General features: G+C 36.3%; 2 protein-coding genes across 3 annotated transcripts; one reads left to right on the top strand and one right to left on the bottom strand.

Moving 5' to 3' along the window:
* Positions 1 to 6874: 6874 nt before the first annotated feature.
* mgat2 (alpha-1,6-mannosyl-glycoprotein 2-beta-N-acetylglucosaminyltransferase) lies at positions 6875 to 14170 on the bottom strand. 2 transcript variants are annotated; one of them, XM_079888860.1, is made up of 2 exons: positions 14011 to 14170; positions 6875 to 10231 (listed from the first exon to the last, which is right to left on the bottom strand). In XM_079888860.1, exon 2 carries the CDS (start codon positions 10013 to 10015, stop codon positions 8672 to 8674), a length of 1344 nt encoding a protein of 447 aa, XP_079744986.1. In that variant the 5' UTR covers positions 10016 to 10231; positions 14011 to 14170; the 3' UTR covers positions 6875 to 8671. The 2 variants fall into 2 exon arrangements, with proteins under 2 accessions (XP_079744986.1, XP_079744987.1); XM_079888861.1 differs by lacking the exon at positions 14011 to 14170 and adding an exon at positions 13404 to 13943.
* Positions 14171 to 16901: 2731 nt separating this feature from the next.
* rps29 (ribosomal protein S29) lies at positions 16902 to 18857 on the top strand. Its single transcript, XM_079888990.1, has 3 exons — positions 16902 to 17021; positions 18378 to 18477; positions 18747 to 18857. Exons 1-3 carry the CDS (start codon positions 16960 to 16962, stop codon positions 18753 to 18755), a joined length of 171 nt encoding a protein of 56 aa, XP_079745116.1. The 5' UTR covers positions 16902 to 16959; the 3' UTR covers positions 18756 to 18857.
* Positions 18858 to 19363: the final 506 nt, after the last annotated feature.

Below are 19363 nucleotides of genomic sequence, written 5' to 3'. Positions count from 1 at the left end.
ACACCTGAAGTGTTATATTTAGGTAGCAGATACACTGATTTCATGATTTTATACCACAACATTTTTGCTTTTGTCAAGTCAACTTAGATAATTGATGTGGTTCAGTAACATAATACTTTGAGTTTCTGTTGATTAAACCAATCTCCTTCATCGTATCACATCAAACGTAAGATTTTAAGGCAACCAGGTTACTTGCTTTTTAAAGTTAAACCAACAAAAATGTTTCACAGTGTATAAACTTGTCATTTCTCAGTGTAAACTCAGTCATTTATCCTCTTTTTCTCTCTTGAGGGCCTGTTGTCTTCCCAAAACCCGTCCAGCTCTCCCAGCGGGACCTTCATACGCATGATGCATTTATTTTAGTATTGTTTCAAATAAAACGGGTTCATGTACAATGTGTAAATATTGTAATTTACAGAATTATGGTGGTTTGAAATAATAATTACACAAAACAGTAAAGTTGTATTTCTAATTTATATATATAATTAAAATAATCTTAAATAAGCATATTTTTGTCTCTTGATTTATTTCACTGCATGTTCTGTCGTCTGATGGTTGTTATATGTGTTTTCCTGAGGACGTTCTTATATTAACGCAGAGATGAGGGCTGGTCTTGCTTCAGGACGGATGGATGTAATTGTAAAATATATACATTTTCTTGTATGCATTTTGTTTAATAAAATGCAAAATAAACCTCATAATAATCTCAATTATATTTTGAACATTTAGTTCTCTATGAAAGTTTGTTTCTGCCACAAAATAAAAAAGGTAAGGACTTTATTTCACGTTTATATTTTGCAATTCTAACTTTATTTCTATCCATTGCGAGTTTCACAATTCTGACTTTGTCATGCAGTTCTCTCTGGAAATTCTGACTATTTCTCACAATTGTGAGTTTCACAATTCTACCTTTATTTATAGTGAGTTTATAATTTGCAAAAAAGTCTGAATTGTGAGATAAAAAGTTTTTATTTTATTTTTTATTCTGTGGCAGAAACAAGTGTCCATAGTTCTCTGTTTTCTTGTAAAATACTTTTTAATTTAATTTCTGTAGCACCAATGGTGTTTAAAATCACTAACTCTAAGAACATTCATTAGCATTCACATAATTATCTCTTGACACTTACATTCTAATTTCTTCCTGATTAGATAAATTGGCATTGAACTATTATATCCATTAGTATTAGATGTGCATGTTGGCGTCTGAGAGTAATTGGCCTTGTCATGGGTCTTAAAGGTCACACTATGCTGAAGGATTTAATGTCTAATTTCTAATTGGAAGAATTGCAGTGGTGCGTATGGAGTGTATTTAGAGCTGTGTGCAATATTCAAGATTTTTTTACAGTTTGCATTCATTGTAAATTGTAAGTTTAATCATGTTTCTCCTAAAATCCCTCAGGAGAAATAAAAATAACTAATAATTGTGATACATGAAGTGTATTATTGAGCAATAAAATCAAAGCTCATTTGATCTTGAGAATGTTTGAAGTCATATCGAAATACACACATTTTCTGACTGATCAGGAAAGAAACCCTTCTCTCGACTAGCTGCAGTTTTCTGTTTAAACGTCAGTGATTTTATATCCGTGGATCCTTTAGCATTTAACAGTCGCTCACATGAACCCCAAACTCCTGCATTTGGTCACCTCACCACTGATAACCGAAGCGGTTAAAGATTAATAGGATGCATTTCATGTTAAAGCAGAGAGGATTCCCGTAAGAAAGCAAGCAAGTGCACAGTGTAGGAGGGACTCGAGTCGGAGACACAGACACAGAAACGTGAAGATGCATCACTCGTTCCAAGAAACCAACTCTGAACACTTTATCAGCACTCACTGTGGATCGGTTTAGCCTGGTCAAAGACTCTAAAGCCAAAGCTTTAGACATATGGAGCAGTTTGAACAGATGCAAGACTTCTGTGCATTATTAGTAGCCATGTTTCCATTCACCTCAATTCTGGGATATTACATTAAAAAACAATCATGTATGGAAGATTGTTTCTGCCACAGAATAAAACATTTTAAAAGATAATTGCGACTTTTTATTTCACAATTGGGAGTTTACATCTTAATTATTTCTCAGAATTGCAAGATATAAAGTCAGAATTGCGTGATATAAAGTCAGAATTGCGACTTTATATCATGCAACTCTGACTTTATATCACGTAAGTCTGACTTTATATCTCACAATTCTGACTTTATATCTCACAATTCTGACTTTATATCTCGCAATTCTGACTTTATATCACGTAAGTCTGACTTTATATCTCGCAATTCTGACTTTATATCACGTAAGTCTGACTTTATATCACGCAATTCTGACTTTATATCACGTAAGTCTGACTTTATACCACGCAATTCTGACTTTATACCACACAATTCTGACTTTATACCACGCAATTCTGACTTTATATCTCGCAATTCTGACTTTATATCTCGCAATTCTGACTTTATATCTCGCAATTCTGACTTTATATCTCACAATTCTGACTTTATATCTCACAATTCTGACTTTATATCACGCAATTCTGACTTTATACCACGCAATTCTGACTTTATATCTCGCAATTCTGACTTTATATCTCGCAATTCTGACTTTATATCACGCAATTCTGACTTTATACCACGCAATTCTGACTTTATATCACGTAAGTCTGACTTTATACCACGCAATTCTGACTTTATATCTCGCAATTCTGACTTTATATCTCGCAATTCTGACTTTATATCACGCAATTCTGACTTTATACCACGCAATTCTGACTTTATATCTCACAATTCTGACTTTATATCTCGCAATTCTGACTTTATATCTCACAATTCTGACTTTATATCTCGCAATTCTGACTTTATATCACGCAATTCTGACTTTATATCACGCAATTCTGACTTTATACCACGCAATTCTGACTTTATACCACGCAATTCTGACTTTATATCACGTAAGTCTGACTTTATACCACGCAATTCTGACTTTATACCACGCAATTCTGACTTTATATCTCGCAATTCTGACTTTATATCTCGCAATTCTGACTTTATATCACGCAATTCTGACTTTATACCACGCAATTCTGACTTTATACCACGCAATTCTGACTTTATATCACGTAAGTCTGACTTTATACCACGCAATTCTGACTTTATATCACGTAAGTCTGACTTTATATCATGCAATTCTGACTTTATACCACGCAATTCTGACTTTATATCACGTAAGTCTGACTTTATATCACGTAAGTCTGACTTTATACCACGCAATTCTGACTTTATATCATGCAATTCTGACTTTATACCACGCAATTCTGACTTTATACCACGCAATTCTGACTTTATATCACGTAAGTCTGACTTTATACCACGCAATTCTGACTTTATATCACGTAAGTCTGACTTTATACCACGCAATTCTGACTTTATATCATGCAATTCTGACTTTATACCACGCAATTCTGACTTTATATCTCGCAATTCTGACTTTATAAATCGCAATTCTGACTTTATATCACGTAAGTCTGACTTTATACCACGCAATTCTGACTTTATACCACGCAATTCTGACTTTATATCTCGCAATTCTGACTTTATACCACGCAATTCTGACTTTATACCACGCAATTCTGACTTTATATCACGTAAGTCTGACTTTATACCACGCAATTCTGACTTTATACCACGCAATTCTGACTTTATATCATGCAATTCTGACTTTATACCACGCAATTCTGACTTTATATCACGTAAGTCTGACTTTATACCACGCAATTCTGACTTTATACCACGCAATTCTGACTTTATATCACGTAAGTCTGACTTTATACCACGCAATTCTGACTTTATACCACGCAATTCTGACTTTATACCACGCAATTCTGACTTTATATCACGTAAGTCTGACTTTATACCACGCAATTCTGACTTTATATCATGCAATTCTGACTTTATACCACGCAATTCTGACTTTATATCACGTAAGTCTGACTTTATACCACGCAATTCTGACTTTATATCATGCAATTCTGACTTTATACCACGCAATTCTGACTTTATATCACGTAAGTCTGACTTTATACCACGCAATTCTGACTTTATATCACGTAAGTCTGACTTTATACCACGCAATTCTGACTTTATATCATGCAATTCTGACTTTATACCACGCAATTCTGACTTTATACCACGCAATTCTGACTTTATATCACGTAAGTCTGACTTTATACCACGCAATTCTGACTTTATATCATGCAATTCTGACTTTATACCACGCAATTCTGACTTTATATCACGTAAGTCTGACTTTATACCACGCAATTCTGACTTTATACCACACAATTCTGACTTTATATCATGTAATTCTGACTTTATACCACGCAATTCTGACTTTATATCACGTAAGTCTGACTTTATACCACGCAATTCTGACTTTATACCACGCAATTCTGACTTTATATCACGTAAGTCTGACTTTATACCACGCAATTCTGACTTTATGTCATGCAATTCTGACTTTATACCACGCAATTCTGACTTTATACCACGCAATTCTGACTTTATATCACGTAAGTCTGACTTTATACCACGCAATTCTGACTTTATACCACGCAATTCTGACTTTATATCACGTAAGTCTGACTTTATACCACGCAATTCTGACTTTATATCATGCAATTCTGACTTTATATCACGCAATTCTGACTTTATAACGCAATTGCGAGAAAAAAGTCAGAATTGCACGTTTATTTCTCGTAATTTTGACTTTATAACACGCAATTGTGAGTTTATATCTCGCAATTACGTTATAAAGTCAGACTTACGTGATATAAAGTCGCAATTGTGAGATAAAAAGTCGCAATCAACTTTTACAATGTTTTATTCAGTGGCAGAAACAAGCTAAGCTTCCATACTTATGCACTCAATTGAGTCGTATAATTTTTTTATCCTATAAGTAGACATGAGCATAATGGAAACACATTTACTGAATATTTCCCTCTAAGCGCAACACTAAACTCATGTGACTTTTCCTCAGCGGAGGCTGTGATTGGATAACTGGAGTAACCAGTGGACCAATGGCATCGCAGCATCTCTAAGGAAACGTTTATTGTTTCGTTTGAGCTCTGAGAACTCATTTATGATTACTATAATATAATATTATATATTATAATGAAGGGGGTGGATTGGAATCCACTGCTGCTTCAATGTATATGTAATGAGTGATTATAATCAAGGAATTAATCAATATTTTTCCTTCTAAATATCAAATGAGTTGAATGACTTCTCTGGAGATTTTACTTTGTTATAGAAGTTACCAGTATGATTACTGAAATGTTATTTTCGTGTATTCTTTAATGTCTGTATTAGATATCTTAATGCAGTAACATTGCTTGCCTATTTATCCCAGCTTCCAGAAATTAAATAGGGACTGGTTTTGTGTTTGAGAAAGGTCTTCAACATGTTAAAACACATAGGGGTCATTGAAGCCAATAGTTTAAGGGACCATTTCTTTGTTAAAGCCTTACTTAGACTAAAATGTATCCTTCCTTGTGAAATAACACATTATCTTGATGTTTTGAGATGAGATTCCTGTTTATAGTTAGAGCCTGGCCAAATCCAACCTTGGAAAGCTGTGTGTCGGTGTGTGTGTGTGTGTTAGTCTTCTTGCTTACAGGTTAAGGAACCACTGGCATTATTGGAGATTGACTGAGTTGTTGTTCGGGACATGCTGGCACCCAGCATCCCAAATCTGAGACCTGGAAGGTCACGACGTGCCTAACTTCAGGGTCCGAGTGTCAGCGGCATAATCTATGGAGATATGCTTCAGTCTGTCTGCATATGTGTGGAAAATTACTATGTTTATGAATTTCTTAGCCAATCAGAATCCTTCAGCCTGTAAGCAATGACGTAGCTTAGACCTTGGAAATGGTATAACTGCTGTGATCTCTGTAACTGTAAGCGGGGCGGCCTACGAACTCCTGTGTGAGTCTTGAAGCTGACTTCTGCTGATGAAACTGCAAACTATCTTCAGTAAAACTTTTCTTCAATTTTTTATAATTCTGACTCCGGGTCTTCTTTCAAACATCTGGTCCTTGGGTCCTAAACTGTTAACCCCTAACAGTAATATGAGCCCAATTGCAGCAACTTCCATTTTTAGTACAGATATTGTGCGCCAATTTTCCTGGAAGTGATGATTTTTCTCTTACACACATGGGACGGAAACACGGCTTTATTCGCAAATGATTTATGCGATATTCCAATTTTAAGCATTAGTTAAATTCGCATATTTGAATGCAAACATATCTTATGAGAACAGCATTATGATTAAATCTGTGTTAAACTAACTCTTACTGGTAGCTGAAACTGTGTCATGTTTTGATGTTATTTTATGTTTCTATGTATTTTAGACTTATGTACAGCACTTTGGTCCATTCTCATGGTTTTGAAAGTGCTTTATAAATAAAATCTGAGTTGGAAACATCATAAAATTATTAAATGTCAAAAATGTTTAATAAACAAACATGCAAAGGGAGATCTGTGGCTGTTGTACCATTTCAGTTAGTTAAAAGTTAAAGCACTCACACACAAAAAAAAAAAAAAAACATTTGGAAGAATAACCGTTTTTGTCCATTCACTTAGTGCCAATAGGGTTTAAGTTTTTGTATTGCATTTTATTTTAAGTAATGAAAATGGTTATGGTTTTAGTTAACGATAATAACAACCCAGGTCAAATGGACTAAACGTAAAACCACAAGCCGACTATAAAGCTCCGAAGGCTTTCCTTTCACACACTGTGTTGGATGTGTAAAGATTGAGGCCAGAGATCTTCAAAGCTTGTGTAAATAGTACAAAGCGTCTATAAGGGGCTAATGAGGACTGCAAGATAGTCAATGCAATTTTAATGTCTTGCAAAAGCTTCAAAACCATTCTAATACTGGAATATGTTCAATATGAAGCACAACCTTACACCTTGAAAACGGTCAGTCACATTCAAGCAAATAGAAAATAGTTCATCTGCATATCAAAAATAGCCCAGCGTAATCTTGAACAGAAGGTGGAATTATAAGGGCTTTCGCACCAGAGGAATGTTTTCAAAGTTCCTGTAACTAATGGCGGAAGTACGCGCGCTTTGGCGCGCTCGACCGCTGGAACAGGGAACAGTTTTACGTATAGAAACGCCTTTTCTGGGACTAAATTATCTCCTACTTTAGAGTAAGGTCTAACCCAGCACAATAGGAACTACCAGTGACGTAAGTGTACGCTGATTGGCCGAACGCAGGCGAAACACCCGCCATTTGTAAACAAGGATTATAGCCTATCCACCTTATTCCTGACGAGCTCACTGCGTGTTGAATTATGGGTGGCACTTCCGGTTTGGGGAACTTCCAATCAAAAAGACTGAAACTAATCATTTCAAATCATAAGGTTGGCCTATAAATAAAGCTTATCCATCAGTTTGACTGAATGAGCTGTCAATTTTCCTTCATGTTTTCTTTTTTCCGACATCATGAGAATAACGTAACACTTGATATTTTAACGTCGTTAAATCGTTAGCCAACTATGGTCGCGAGTTCTGTCGTTATCTGCAGTTCAACGAGTCTGTGTTTCCCGAAACCATCGTTCCAACGAACAATCGCAAACAAGATCGCAAAAGATGTGCGTTTGGAGCGACAGATCTCGACCTGTGGTTAGAAGCAGTTTCTTGTTTGCATGACATGTGGACTCTTTATCTTGAGCAAAATAAGCAAGCTGACCTTCAGTACAAACTGTATCTTTTATTTAGAATACGTACAAAAGTCATTTACGTTTTTTAGTTTGTCGAGAGATTTAAAGTGTCGTTGTTGAAGAGTGCGCATGTGTGAACGAGCTCTAGTGCGTAAGAACGAGTCTATGATTGAATCTGGAAATAAAGTAAAATAAAATGAGAAATAGTCCTCAGATGCCATGGCTGCAATTTATAGCAAAACATCTAGCGTTAATTCAATCTCAAACAGATTCATTAACAGTAGTTATTACTACAACACCACGTGTGATTTCATTAACCAACGTTTGCGACAGTACGGCTTCGGGAAACAGTCGTGATTAGCTAGTTGTTTTCTTCAACGATGCATCGTGCTATTGTAGTGAAGCTGCGAGTTACGCCTGTGTACGGGAAACACACACCAGAACGGCATGTCGTAAGTTACGTCACTTCAGAGTTCCTACTGGCGGTGCGAATGCAACCGGAAAAATGGCACTATATGGGAAACTTTAGTTTTTGGGGGACAACCTTGGTGGCTAGTTCCTCTAATTGAGTTCTTACAACTAACTACCTAGTGCAAAAGCCCCTAATGATCCAAAGCACACTGTCTGCAGGTCTGTATATACACACACACATATACATAATTATAAGAAAGGTCATGCTTTTGCAGATTTTAAAATCATATATACAAATGTTGTCTTTGAAATGGCACAAAAATGCTAGTCTTTAATAATAGACATAAGAGTGACAACAATAACACTTTTTTTCCCCAGTGATAATACTTCAATGATGCTCATAACCACCAAATCCAAACGTCACATACTTTTATTTTATTTGGAATATTTCAATAAAACAGGCAATAAGAAGAAGTAGTCCATAAAGAACTCTTAAAGGCTTTCATTAGAGGATGCAAAAACAACAAAAAGGAGAAAATATAAAGTCACTGTAATCGAAGGTAGCTCTTGCAGAGTTCATGGTCCCTGATGTCTCCCCAACCTCCGTTTTTGACGTGAGGAGCCAGTCCTTTGGCTCCAGACGAAGGGAGTCTCTTTGTGATGAGCAGCTGTTTTGGGAACAACTGGTTCCCGCTGCTCTGGAGAATGTTCTCGATCTTTGTCTTCTGGCTGGTCGGCATGCAAGCCGACTTCTTGTGGTGCATGCCACAGTCACCGGCATGGAAAATGCGAGGCGCCTCGCTCACCATGACCTTCAGAAACGTGGGCAAACAAGCCACGGTAAGGTATTGCAACGACCAATCCCAGTTGTAGTCGTCGTAGGTGCAGAAGGCATCAGTGCATCTGAGGAGTTTCTGGTACGTTTCTCTGTTCAACACCATTCCCATGTTGTGCTCGGTGGACTTCCATGCTTTCACCTCCACTTTGTTGGCTTTGCTGGAGTAGCCGGTGTGTCCGTAGCTTCCCAGAGACAAGATATCACAGTCAGGACACTGTTCTTTCTTTAGGGACACCATCATTTTGAGAAGGTGTTGAAAGTCGGGAGCGAGGTAATGGTCCTCTTCGATGAGCAACAAAAGTCCTTGGTGATCCTTCAACACTCGGACTCGATCCCACACAAAGTGCAACTTCCACCACCAATGATGTTTGGTCTGAGAGAACTTGGCTTCCCGATAGTGGCCGAAAGAGTCCGGGTACTCTGCGTTTATGCAGCCTAACGTTAAGGCATCTTTCTTGGAAATGTCTCGAGGGCAATCTCTGGGATCATTCCCGGGAAACTCTTGAGGATAAAGTTGGATGCTGAAGGGGAAGAATATCTGAAGGACCAAACAGAAATCGACAGACGCGACTATCTGGTTGATTTCCGGAGACCAGAAGTCATGGCTGAATATCAGCAAGACTTTCTCAATTCCTTTCGCTTTCCTCAAGCTGTCCACCAAGAGCCGCAGGTATTCGGGGCGGTTGTGAACCTGAATGACGACGACAAGGTCGTCCTTCTGACGCACGTTGTGAAACTTTTCCTCGTTTTTTAGGGTCTGGTCAAAGTTGAGCTGAAACACGATCCCTCGGTACACGAGAGTCGTGTTGTCTACTTCGGGCTTGGCGACTACTTGTTGCTTTTCCGGTAGAGTCTCGTTGACGGGTTTTCGGGTGACTGGTATCGTTACCTGCACCTGACCAGCGGCGCTGCTACGCTTACCTGTCTCCAAATCCTTGGGAAACACGGCACTTGCCTTCTTCGCCTTTCCACTATTCCAGACGGCGAATCCACAGATCACCACCACTAGAGTCAGTATTACCACCTTTCGCTTGTAAATTCGGAATCTCATGATAGGCAGTCGCCCTGCGGGACGGTCGGTGAAGCGACTCTGGAGACGAGGACGGCAGGTTGGCGATGCAAAAAAGGTCTGCTCCAGCAGATTGGGTACAAAATGTTATCATAGAAAATGCAGCTTATTCTTGGTCCTCTAATTCTGGAATGTATTCGAATGATAGCGTTTCCCATAAGGCATTTTCTCAGAGGCAAATGGGTCGCCTTTTATAACCTGCGGGAAATAAATTGAAAGAATGATTTTAATTAGCATGGTCTGTTTTTTTGTGTGCATTCAGTTTAATATCTCTAAACATATTATTAAAAAATATTAAAATATGAAAAGTCCCCATGTGGTGAAAATCATGCTTTTAATGTTGTTTATATGTGGTGTTTTTAATCTGCTTTAAGACAAACCATGTGTAAATTCATAAGTCGACAGCATTGCTGAGTATTTCCTCCTTAAAACTGCAGTGAACCAAAGACAGTCTCAAAAACACGCTTTGAAATCGCTGGTGTTTCTGACGTCACAAACTACCTTGTAACCAATCAGATCAACGTGTGATCGTCAACCAGTGGATCTCTGAGCTGAGTGAGTGAGTGGAGGCGGGGCTCATTTGCATATTCATAGAACCACACATACTAAATGAGGCAAGGGTGTCGAGTTACAGTCAAGATATTTTAAAGCATTAAGGAAAAAACTTTACATTTGTCATTTTGTTGATCAAATATGAGTTTTAAGGGATACAATTATTGACTACAGGGGGACTTTAATATTCATTGTAAACAATGGAATAGATTTTGTAACTTTGAAAAGCCATGCATCGTTACATAAAATGACAAAGTACACACACAAATACAACTCTGCAAAGCATTGTTCTCCTAAAACTTACAAGAAAGGATTATGTGCTGAAAAATCAAGTGGCATATTCTTAGATCACTTCTAATTTTATGGCTGCACATTAAAAACGATGGTATTTCAAATGCAACAACATCTGTGATCTACAACATTCTGATCCATCAAACCTTTCTCTATAAGAAGGAGGATGAGATTAACAGTATTAATATAACAAACGTGGCCCTAGATTCTTAGGCAACTGAAGTATAAACTCACAGGGGTCCAGACCTAATTACTGGTCTCTGCAGATATAACCTGAAGAGCTGCTAATTAGAAGATTACAACAGAACAGTGCAGCATGGATAAACTGCAGACAATAAAATATAGAGTATCGTGTTTCAAATACAGAAGAATTTCGCCAATCTAAAAAGATTCAACACAATTCTAAATGTTTAAACTCTACAATCTGATGAAAACATGTAAACAGATCTCTGTAACATGGCACTATAATTAGGGGTGGGTATTGACACAAATTTCACGATTCAATTTGATTCCGATTCAATTCGATATAAATTATTTTGGATTATATATATATATCAGGTACAATACATGGCAAATTTTCCCAAGGGAAAAAAATCTCTAATGCTGTAAACAATACATGGAGTCAATTTGTACTACATTACTATAATATTAAAGTTTAAAATGAACTGATTTGTAAACACTTAATACACTCAAGGAAGTTTTATTATAATATTAACTGTGCAATTACATAATTGTATTTCTACTCTAATTCATTTTTTGAAATATAAACCTTTAAATGGTGGCTGCCAACTTGGTGGATTTATTCAAACATGCATTAAATATTAAGAACATTAATAATGTGTAATATGGTGCATATATTTAGCAAAATGCTCCCCAAAATTCATCTTCCTATAGCCGACTAAAGAGTTATGCTCATTGAATATGTTTTATGAGGTAAACGTGACATTACATGGCATATTGTTTACAAGCTGTTTTATAGACGTCTTTCCGCGGTTGAAACACTGATTGATTTCAGTAATTTGTTCTGTATCTTCCAACATTCCTTCTGATGATCATTAATGTTTATTTCTCGCTGTAACTGGTATTAAAGCGGAGATGATCGGTTTACGTGTTTGAAATCTGAGACTTAGTTTCATATTCAAAGCACAAAGCTTATTGCTATTTATTGGACTGGAGGCGCGCTACAATTTCCGTTCATTAATCAACTGAAAACAGGACAGACTAATCGATTCTGGGGATTTAAGAATCGATATCAGTTCGTAAAAATTACAATTCAAGATTTTTTAACGTAGCCCTAATTATAATCATCTTGTGCACAGGTACAGAATGGAAATGAACACAGAGCTCTAACAATTATTTTCTAAAGAGAAACTATTTTTAACTTGAGATTAAAGGGTTAGTTCACCCAAATAATGTAAATGATCCCATAATTTACTCACCATCAAGCCATCCTTGGTGTAAATCAGCCAAACACAATCAGAGTTATATTAAAAATTATCTTTGTAATGGGAGTGAATAGACCCTGAGTTTTTGAATCCCATAAAAGTGCATCCATCCATCATAAAAGTAATCCGTACGGCTCCAGGGGTTAATAAAGGCCTTCTGAAGCGAAGCCATGCATTTGTGTAAGAAAATTATCCATATTTATGACTTTATAAACCATAATCAATGGCTTCTGGTAACGGCCAGACGCGAGTCTAGTTCCGGCGTGACCTCTGACCTGTACCATGATGTATTGATGATCGTGGAAGCGCAGAGGATCGATCAAAACAAAACACTGGTCATAAATTAGAAGTCTAAAAGGAAATTTTAAAAACAAAAATGTGGGAGGAGCTTGAGTTTGTTGTTTGAACCGTGAGAGGCGTCGACTCGAACTAGACTCACGTCTGGCCGTTACCAGAAGCCATTGATTATGATTTATAAAGTCATAAATATGGATAATTTTCGTACACAAACGCGTGGCTTCGCTTCAGAAGGCCTTTATTAACCCCTGGGATTCAAAAACTCAGGGTCTATTCACTCCCATTACAAAGATAATTTCTAATATAACTCTGATTGTGTGTTCGGCTGAAAGAAGAAAGTCATATACGCCTATACGGATGAGTAAATGATGGGCTAATTTTCATTTTTGGGGTGAACGATCCCTTTATGCAGTTGTACAAGTGCAATACTCATGGCAAGAGATAAGAAAAACAGCAAGATGCAACAGTGGTCAATGATTGAAGCTTACATGTGATTACATGTGACAACTAAGAAAGAGAGAGCAATAGAAAGTCATTATTGCAAATGGAAGATTCCACATTTTATACTTTATATTATGTAGCTTCATTTACTGACTCTCTATGTTTTGTTTGGTCTGTGCTGTCAATGTCTAATCTGGCCATTAAACCCTGTCTAAGATAAAGAAAGATCAATATGATCTGACCTACAGCAACACACAAACCTCTCTGATTTCATAACTCTATATTTTGAACCTCTCAAAAATATGTGAAACATGTTGAATCAATCAAGTTCAGACAATTCCTACCAGACGCAGTGAGTCAGCAGGACAAACGCCCGTTGATTTCTACAGAAAACACTGAGTGCCTTGATCGATGTCAAACCATGCATTCGTATTTCGGCTATTAATAAACCTGCGGGAAATACAACCACGGTCCGGCGCATAAACACACACACACACACACCACAGTCCGGGAGGAATGAGCCCATGTTTACAACACATCTACGTGACTGTTCACTAACTCTACAGCTTCATAAAAGCCAAAGAGTTTGACTGCAGAAATATGCACTGATTAAAGTAAAAAAAAAAAAAAAGAAAGTATGACGGAAGCTCGTGCACACGCATGCATTCAATGCAGCTTCATGCTCGAGCTAAAGCAAGCAGCTGCGCGTGCCAGAAAAACACATAAAAGCAAAAACACTGCACTGCATTCATTAACACGTCTATATCTGGTTAATATTCCTCATTTCAAACGGCAGATGATCGATGCATGTGTATGCATGCCGATGTGTGTATTTTTGATGATGCACTTGACACTAGTTAGCTTTGCTGCTATCGATGTGTAAGGCAGAATACTGGGCTGCCGCATTCAGATGCACGAGAAACAGACACGTAAAGAGAATAAAAGCCTCACCGCTGATGCAGGCATGTAAGGCGGCTGTCATATCCACATAAAAAGCGCATTTTAATTCAAGTGTGTCATGTTGCTCAGGCTCCCACAGTTTCACCAAACCTCTGGGGGGCTTCGGCTGTCAGCGCGCGCCTGATGATGTCACATTCCCCACACAATTCGCATTTCACACTTCTGAGGGAAATAGTTCATGCACTGCTCATATTATTATACACACATTACACATTTCATTTAATATTCAACAATATTATTGATCTGCCAGCATTGACACCATTATATGAGAACTGAACTGAGCTGGACGATGACATCACGGTTTTCTCCATATATATTAACTAAATTAATAACTTTTTTTACAACAAAAATGAAGCATCACTGAACTTACTTAAGCTGTACAGTGACGCTATTTTCTTCTGGAAACAAAACTTTGTTGCATTATTTTCCTGTAATCTCTGTAAAGCTGCTTTGAAACACTCTGTGTTGTAAAAAGTGCTGTATAAATAAACGTGACTTGACATATTTAGCGATTATTATGATAGTCATTTCACTCCCACTAATTTGTCTAATTGCACCTAACAAAATTTTTTTTTGTCAGAAACATTCAATCTATTTGATTTTACCTGTAGAGTTAAATACGTTTTTATTTTATTTTTTTCGCGAGATCAATTAAATAGTTAAAAATACATGACGCTTTTTGTGTAGTTTGCCGTCGCAACCACTAGGCGGAGACGCTTTTGTTTTTGAGCACATTTACGTTTATTACTTTTGGACCCATTTACACAACACCGTTTTCAACTAAAACTGGAAAAACGTTACATGTTTTGGCTGTTCATTTGCGCGACAACTGCGTTTTGAGGGCCTGCAAACGCAAACTTTTGAAAACGGGTTTCAAAGTGCGATTTTAATACAACGATACCGTTATTGTCTCAGTGTAAACTACAAAAATGTGAATTTGTGAAACTGTGACGTCATGCGCACGTGTTTTATGTGTTCAGTCTAAAGGCGCGTAGTGTTTCTTTGTGACATCGCCACCTACTGGCCTGGCAGCAGAATACAGCATGTGTAATCGTTTTCACGGATCCACGAAAGGGTACCATTTCGACAACGTTGTCGTCTGTATGCGAAAAACGCAAAGAAAAAACGTTTTTTAGTACATAATTGTTGTTCAAACGTACCCTCAAATAATAGCTGTTACTGGTTTATGAATAGCCTACTGCACAGTACATATAGTGTGCATTTGTCCCCGCCCACTTTTTCTTTATTTTTCCCATTAATTTTCCCCATAGGGATTTAAAAAAAATTCTTTGTAAAGCATTATAAGCCATAAAACAAGCAAAAACTGATTCAAACAATTTGAAGCAAAAAAAGTTTTTGAAAGGACTGTGTAATAGCTTTAGTGAGGGAAAGAACTACAATCCCATGAAGCATTGCAAACAACATTATCGAATTAAAAACGATAGAAAAATAAAACTTCTCATGTTGATTTTATATATATATATATATATATATATATATATATATATATATATATATATATATATATATATATATATATATCCAGTAAAAAAAAATAAATATATATATATACTTAAAAAACACACACACAAAAAACCAACATATATATGTATGTATTTTTTTATTATTATTATTTTAAGTTTATTTGAGCTTGGTTCTTCATGGGAGTGGGCGGAGCTAAAAGCTATTTTGGCGCGTGTTGCTTTGTTCGACTCACTGATTGGTGTAATTTTCTGTATAGCATTATGGGCAATGTAGTTTTTCACCAAGAATTCAGCTGTTTAATGATTAAAAAATAAGCTGAAATAATTCAGGCTGATGCTGCTTCAATAGAAGCAAATACAATCGATTAAGAACCTCGTAGCTCACAGTAGGGCTGTCTGTCTTTAAATGTTCATAAGTTATCGTTCAAAATCAGTTCCCTTATGGAGAATATGAATGGAGTTTCTACTTCCTGAATCCGACTGTTGAACTCTAGTGTTGGTGTCAATGACGAAACGCATTTTCAGTGACATGCGTGACAGAATAATTGGAGATATTCATTTAACATTTATTGCGATATTTTACTAGGGTTTTGGCTGCAAAATAAAGGCTAAAGATAATATTTTTATTTTTATTTTTTATTATCCAACGAACTTTTGAAGTATACAATATAGCCTATAGAATTGACATCTTAATACATCAAAAAAAAAAAAAAAAAAAAACCCTGTATATTCATTAAAGATATGTCAAGTCTTTCTTGCTTTCTTATTGACAATGTTCTCCAGACTGGTGCAATAATCCTGAAGAAAATGAATAAAATTTGGCTTGGATCTGGGATCATTTTTTCTTGTTTATATGAAATTTTCCCCAAATAATAAAAAGTTGAACAATAAAAGTTTAATTATTATTATTATTATTATTACTTTCATTGGAATAATACATACATATATCAAAATTATTTAATTTAATTATACATTTGTTTTCCTTGTAAAGACATTTTCCACATTCACCCGAAAAAAAATAAATAAATAAATAAATAAATAAATAAATAAAATAAAACTGTGTATATACAATCACAAAACAGATTATAATAGATTATTTTTCTATTGAAAAAAAATCACATAAATAATCAATATCTAAATAATAAAAAAAAAGTCTGGCATGTGACATGACACTAGAAAGGATGCAGAAATGGAAGCTGAAGTCCTATTTTGAAATAATGATGGTTTACTGCATTTATCTCGTTAACCAATATCACGAAATAAAAAAATAAATAAATACACGGACATGAAAAAAAGAAAAGAAAAAAGAATCTAACGGTTTCATTAATCAGTCGCTACGCGTCGCAGTCTTCGATGTTGACACCGGATGCTTCACATTCCGTAGAAGAAGAGCGTATTTTTTGCGCATGCGCACGATCTCAACTTCCTTTTCGACATCCCGATCGAGAGAGACGAGATGGGCCATCAGCAGCTCTACTGGAGTCATCCGAGAAAATACGGCCAGGGATCCCGATCCTGGTCAGTGTTGCTTCTCCCGCATGTTTAGTGTGAAGGGTTCGGGAGCGCGGGAGCCCGGCTCGCTCAGGCCGGCGGGGGTTTATTATTTCCTCAGGAATGTGAAGCACATGCGAACAAACATGGCGGCCGCGCATCGCCTCCCGCTCGCCGGAGTTCGGCGTGAGATGTGGAAAACAACAATAGGGGTTTCTCGAGGCGTTATTTCTGTCAAATAAGTGTTTTTGAATAAGTTTCAGCGTTAAGAACGATTACAACGCATAACTAACGTCTTTCGTGTCATTAAATTAATGTACAGGGTGAAATGAAGGCACACCTTAAGAACAATGTGCTCTTCAATCCTGCCATAGTGTAAGATTGCAGAACAATAGGCATATGTGTTTGTTTTAAACATCGATGGAGCAACAGATTGTGTGTGAAGAAAGTGGTTTAAGAATATTATGAGTGTGTGAGGTGGCGATCATGGGGATAAGAAACTGATGCTAAAATCATGTATTCTCTAATGTCCAAGTTAATACTCGTTCAAAACAGTTACTTAAGCAAAGTTTGTACTTTTTTAAGGTGTTTTTGTATAGATGTATACATTTAGTCATTGAGATGTTAATATAAAAATAGATTTTAAACATACAGAAAAATATATGTATATTTAAAAAAAGAACTTTTCAAGGTAGATCCCATAATTTAATATGGTTTTACAGTAGTAACAATGAATTATAATATAATTTTTAAATATGATGGTTTCATTATAATAATTATGGTAATTATCTCTAAGATGGACTCCTAATTTATAATATTTACCATCTGAATCTAACCATGTCAACAATGTAAGCTGTTTATTATCACGTAAATTGTCTTTTACCCCAGTTATCATACTTTTACATATTCTTCTGTTGTGGATGAACTGTTTAATTACCTTAAACAAAGCTATCATTAAGACCTTTGTCTCAAAATCATTTGCTCCTTAAATCTAGCATCGCATTAGCTCAGAAATCTTGAAAAGCGGATGTTTTGGGAAGTTTTAGTGCATCTAGAATCTAAATCAAACGCTGTTGTAGAAGTCTGAATCTCTGCCCATAATCTCCTATTACAGGGTGAAGTTGACTTTTAAGAGGCAAGGCTGATTGCAGATCATTAATCTAAAAGTAATTATAATTGTATTAATGCGTTTTAAACCTCAATCACAAAGCTTGAGCCAGGAGCTAATGAAGGATTGATTAATGTGTATGAGTACATTAATCGCTTTTGTTTTTTTGTCATGTCAAATTAGTTATGAAATGCACATTTTTATTTTATAATTCTAATACGTTACTGTGAATTTGCATGCATTTCTATTCTGACCTGTTCTGTTCTGTTTTCCAGCCGAGTTTGTTCCAACCGACACGGTCTGATCCGCAAGTACGGACTCAACATGTGCCGTCAGTGCTTCAGGCAGTACGCTAAAGACATCGGCTTCGTCAAGGCAAGCCGTGCTTTTATTTCATGCATTTTAGCCCAATTCAATCATGCTTTTTTTGTGCAATTCATTCAAGCATTTTTTTTTTTTGCAATAAATTCAAGCATTTTTCTTGCAATTAATGCATTTTCTTGCAATTCATTCATGCATCTTAATTTGTTTATGATGTTCAGAAGTTTATCAAGCTGACATGAGTTTGCATTTAATTATTTTTACTAATTTTCCAGTGTTTGACTTCTAAAACTGACCTGTTTGTGTTCTCTCTATGAATCCAGCTGGACTAAACCTGTGGACGGCTGAACTTCTGTGATGTGGAGTCAACATCCATCCTGACGTCATGAAGTTACTTTGGAAAGGCCAATAAACATGTTTTTCTTTGTTCAAAACTTGCAATGCGTCTTGATTGTGAAGGGAATGGAAAGGGTTTTGAATTGAGCAAAATTATGGATTATTGGTAGTTATGTTTCTATCAACATAAACTAGCTTTTGCTTCTGGATATTATTAAAGGTACCGACGCGCGTCTATAATTGAAATAAAGATGAGTTGTTCGCTTGCTGAGACTTGAGCTGTGATCATTTAAAATAAAGTGATGATGAACCTGGAAATTGAATATTTAGCAAATCTCTCTAAATAAATCTGAGATATTGAAGACCTGGGCATCAGTGCGCATGATTTGACCAAAGGGATGCCGAGGAAAAATACATCAAATACTTGTCAAGCAAATCCCTGACAGAAGTGAGATTCTGGTTTACTAATTAGTTGATATATCCACAAAAATAAATGTGTAGATGAGCATCAGCAGATAGGCAATGACTCCAGTAGTTATTAATTAAAAACATGGCGGCTTAGTTTGTGTGTGCCGTATATGTAATTATACTGTACTTTTTAATA

Source organism: Squalius cephalus, assembly GCF_949319135.1.
Source record: "Squalius cephalus genome assembly, chromosome: 12".
NCBI lineage: Eukaryota > Metazoa > Chordata > Actinopteri > Cypriniformes > Leuciscidae > Squalius > Squalius cephalus.
This window is presented reverse-complemented; position numbering and strand designations above follow the sequence as displayed.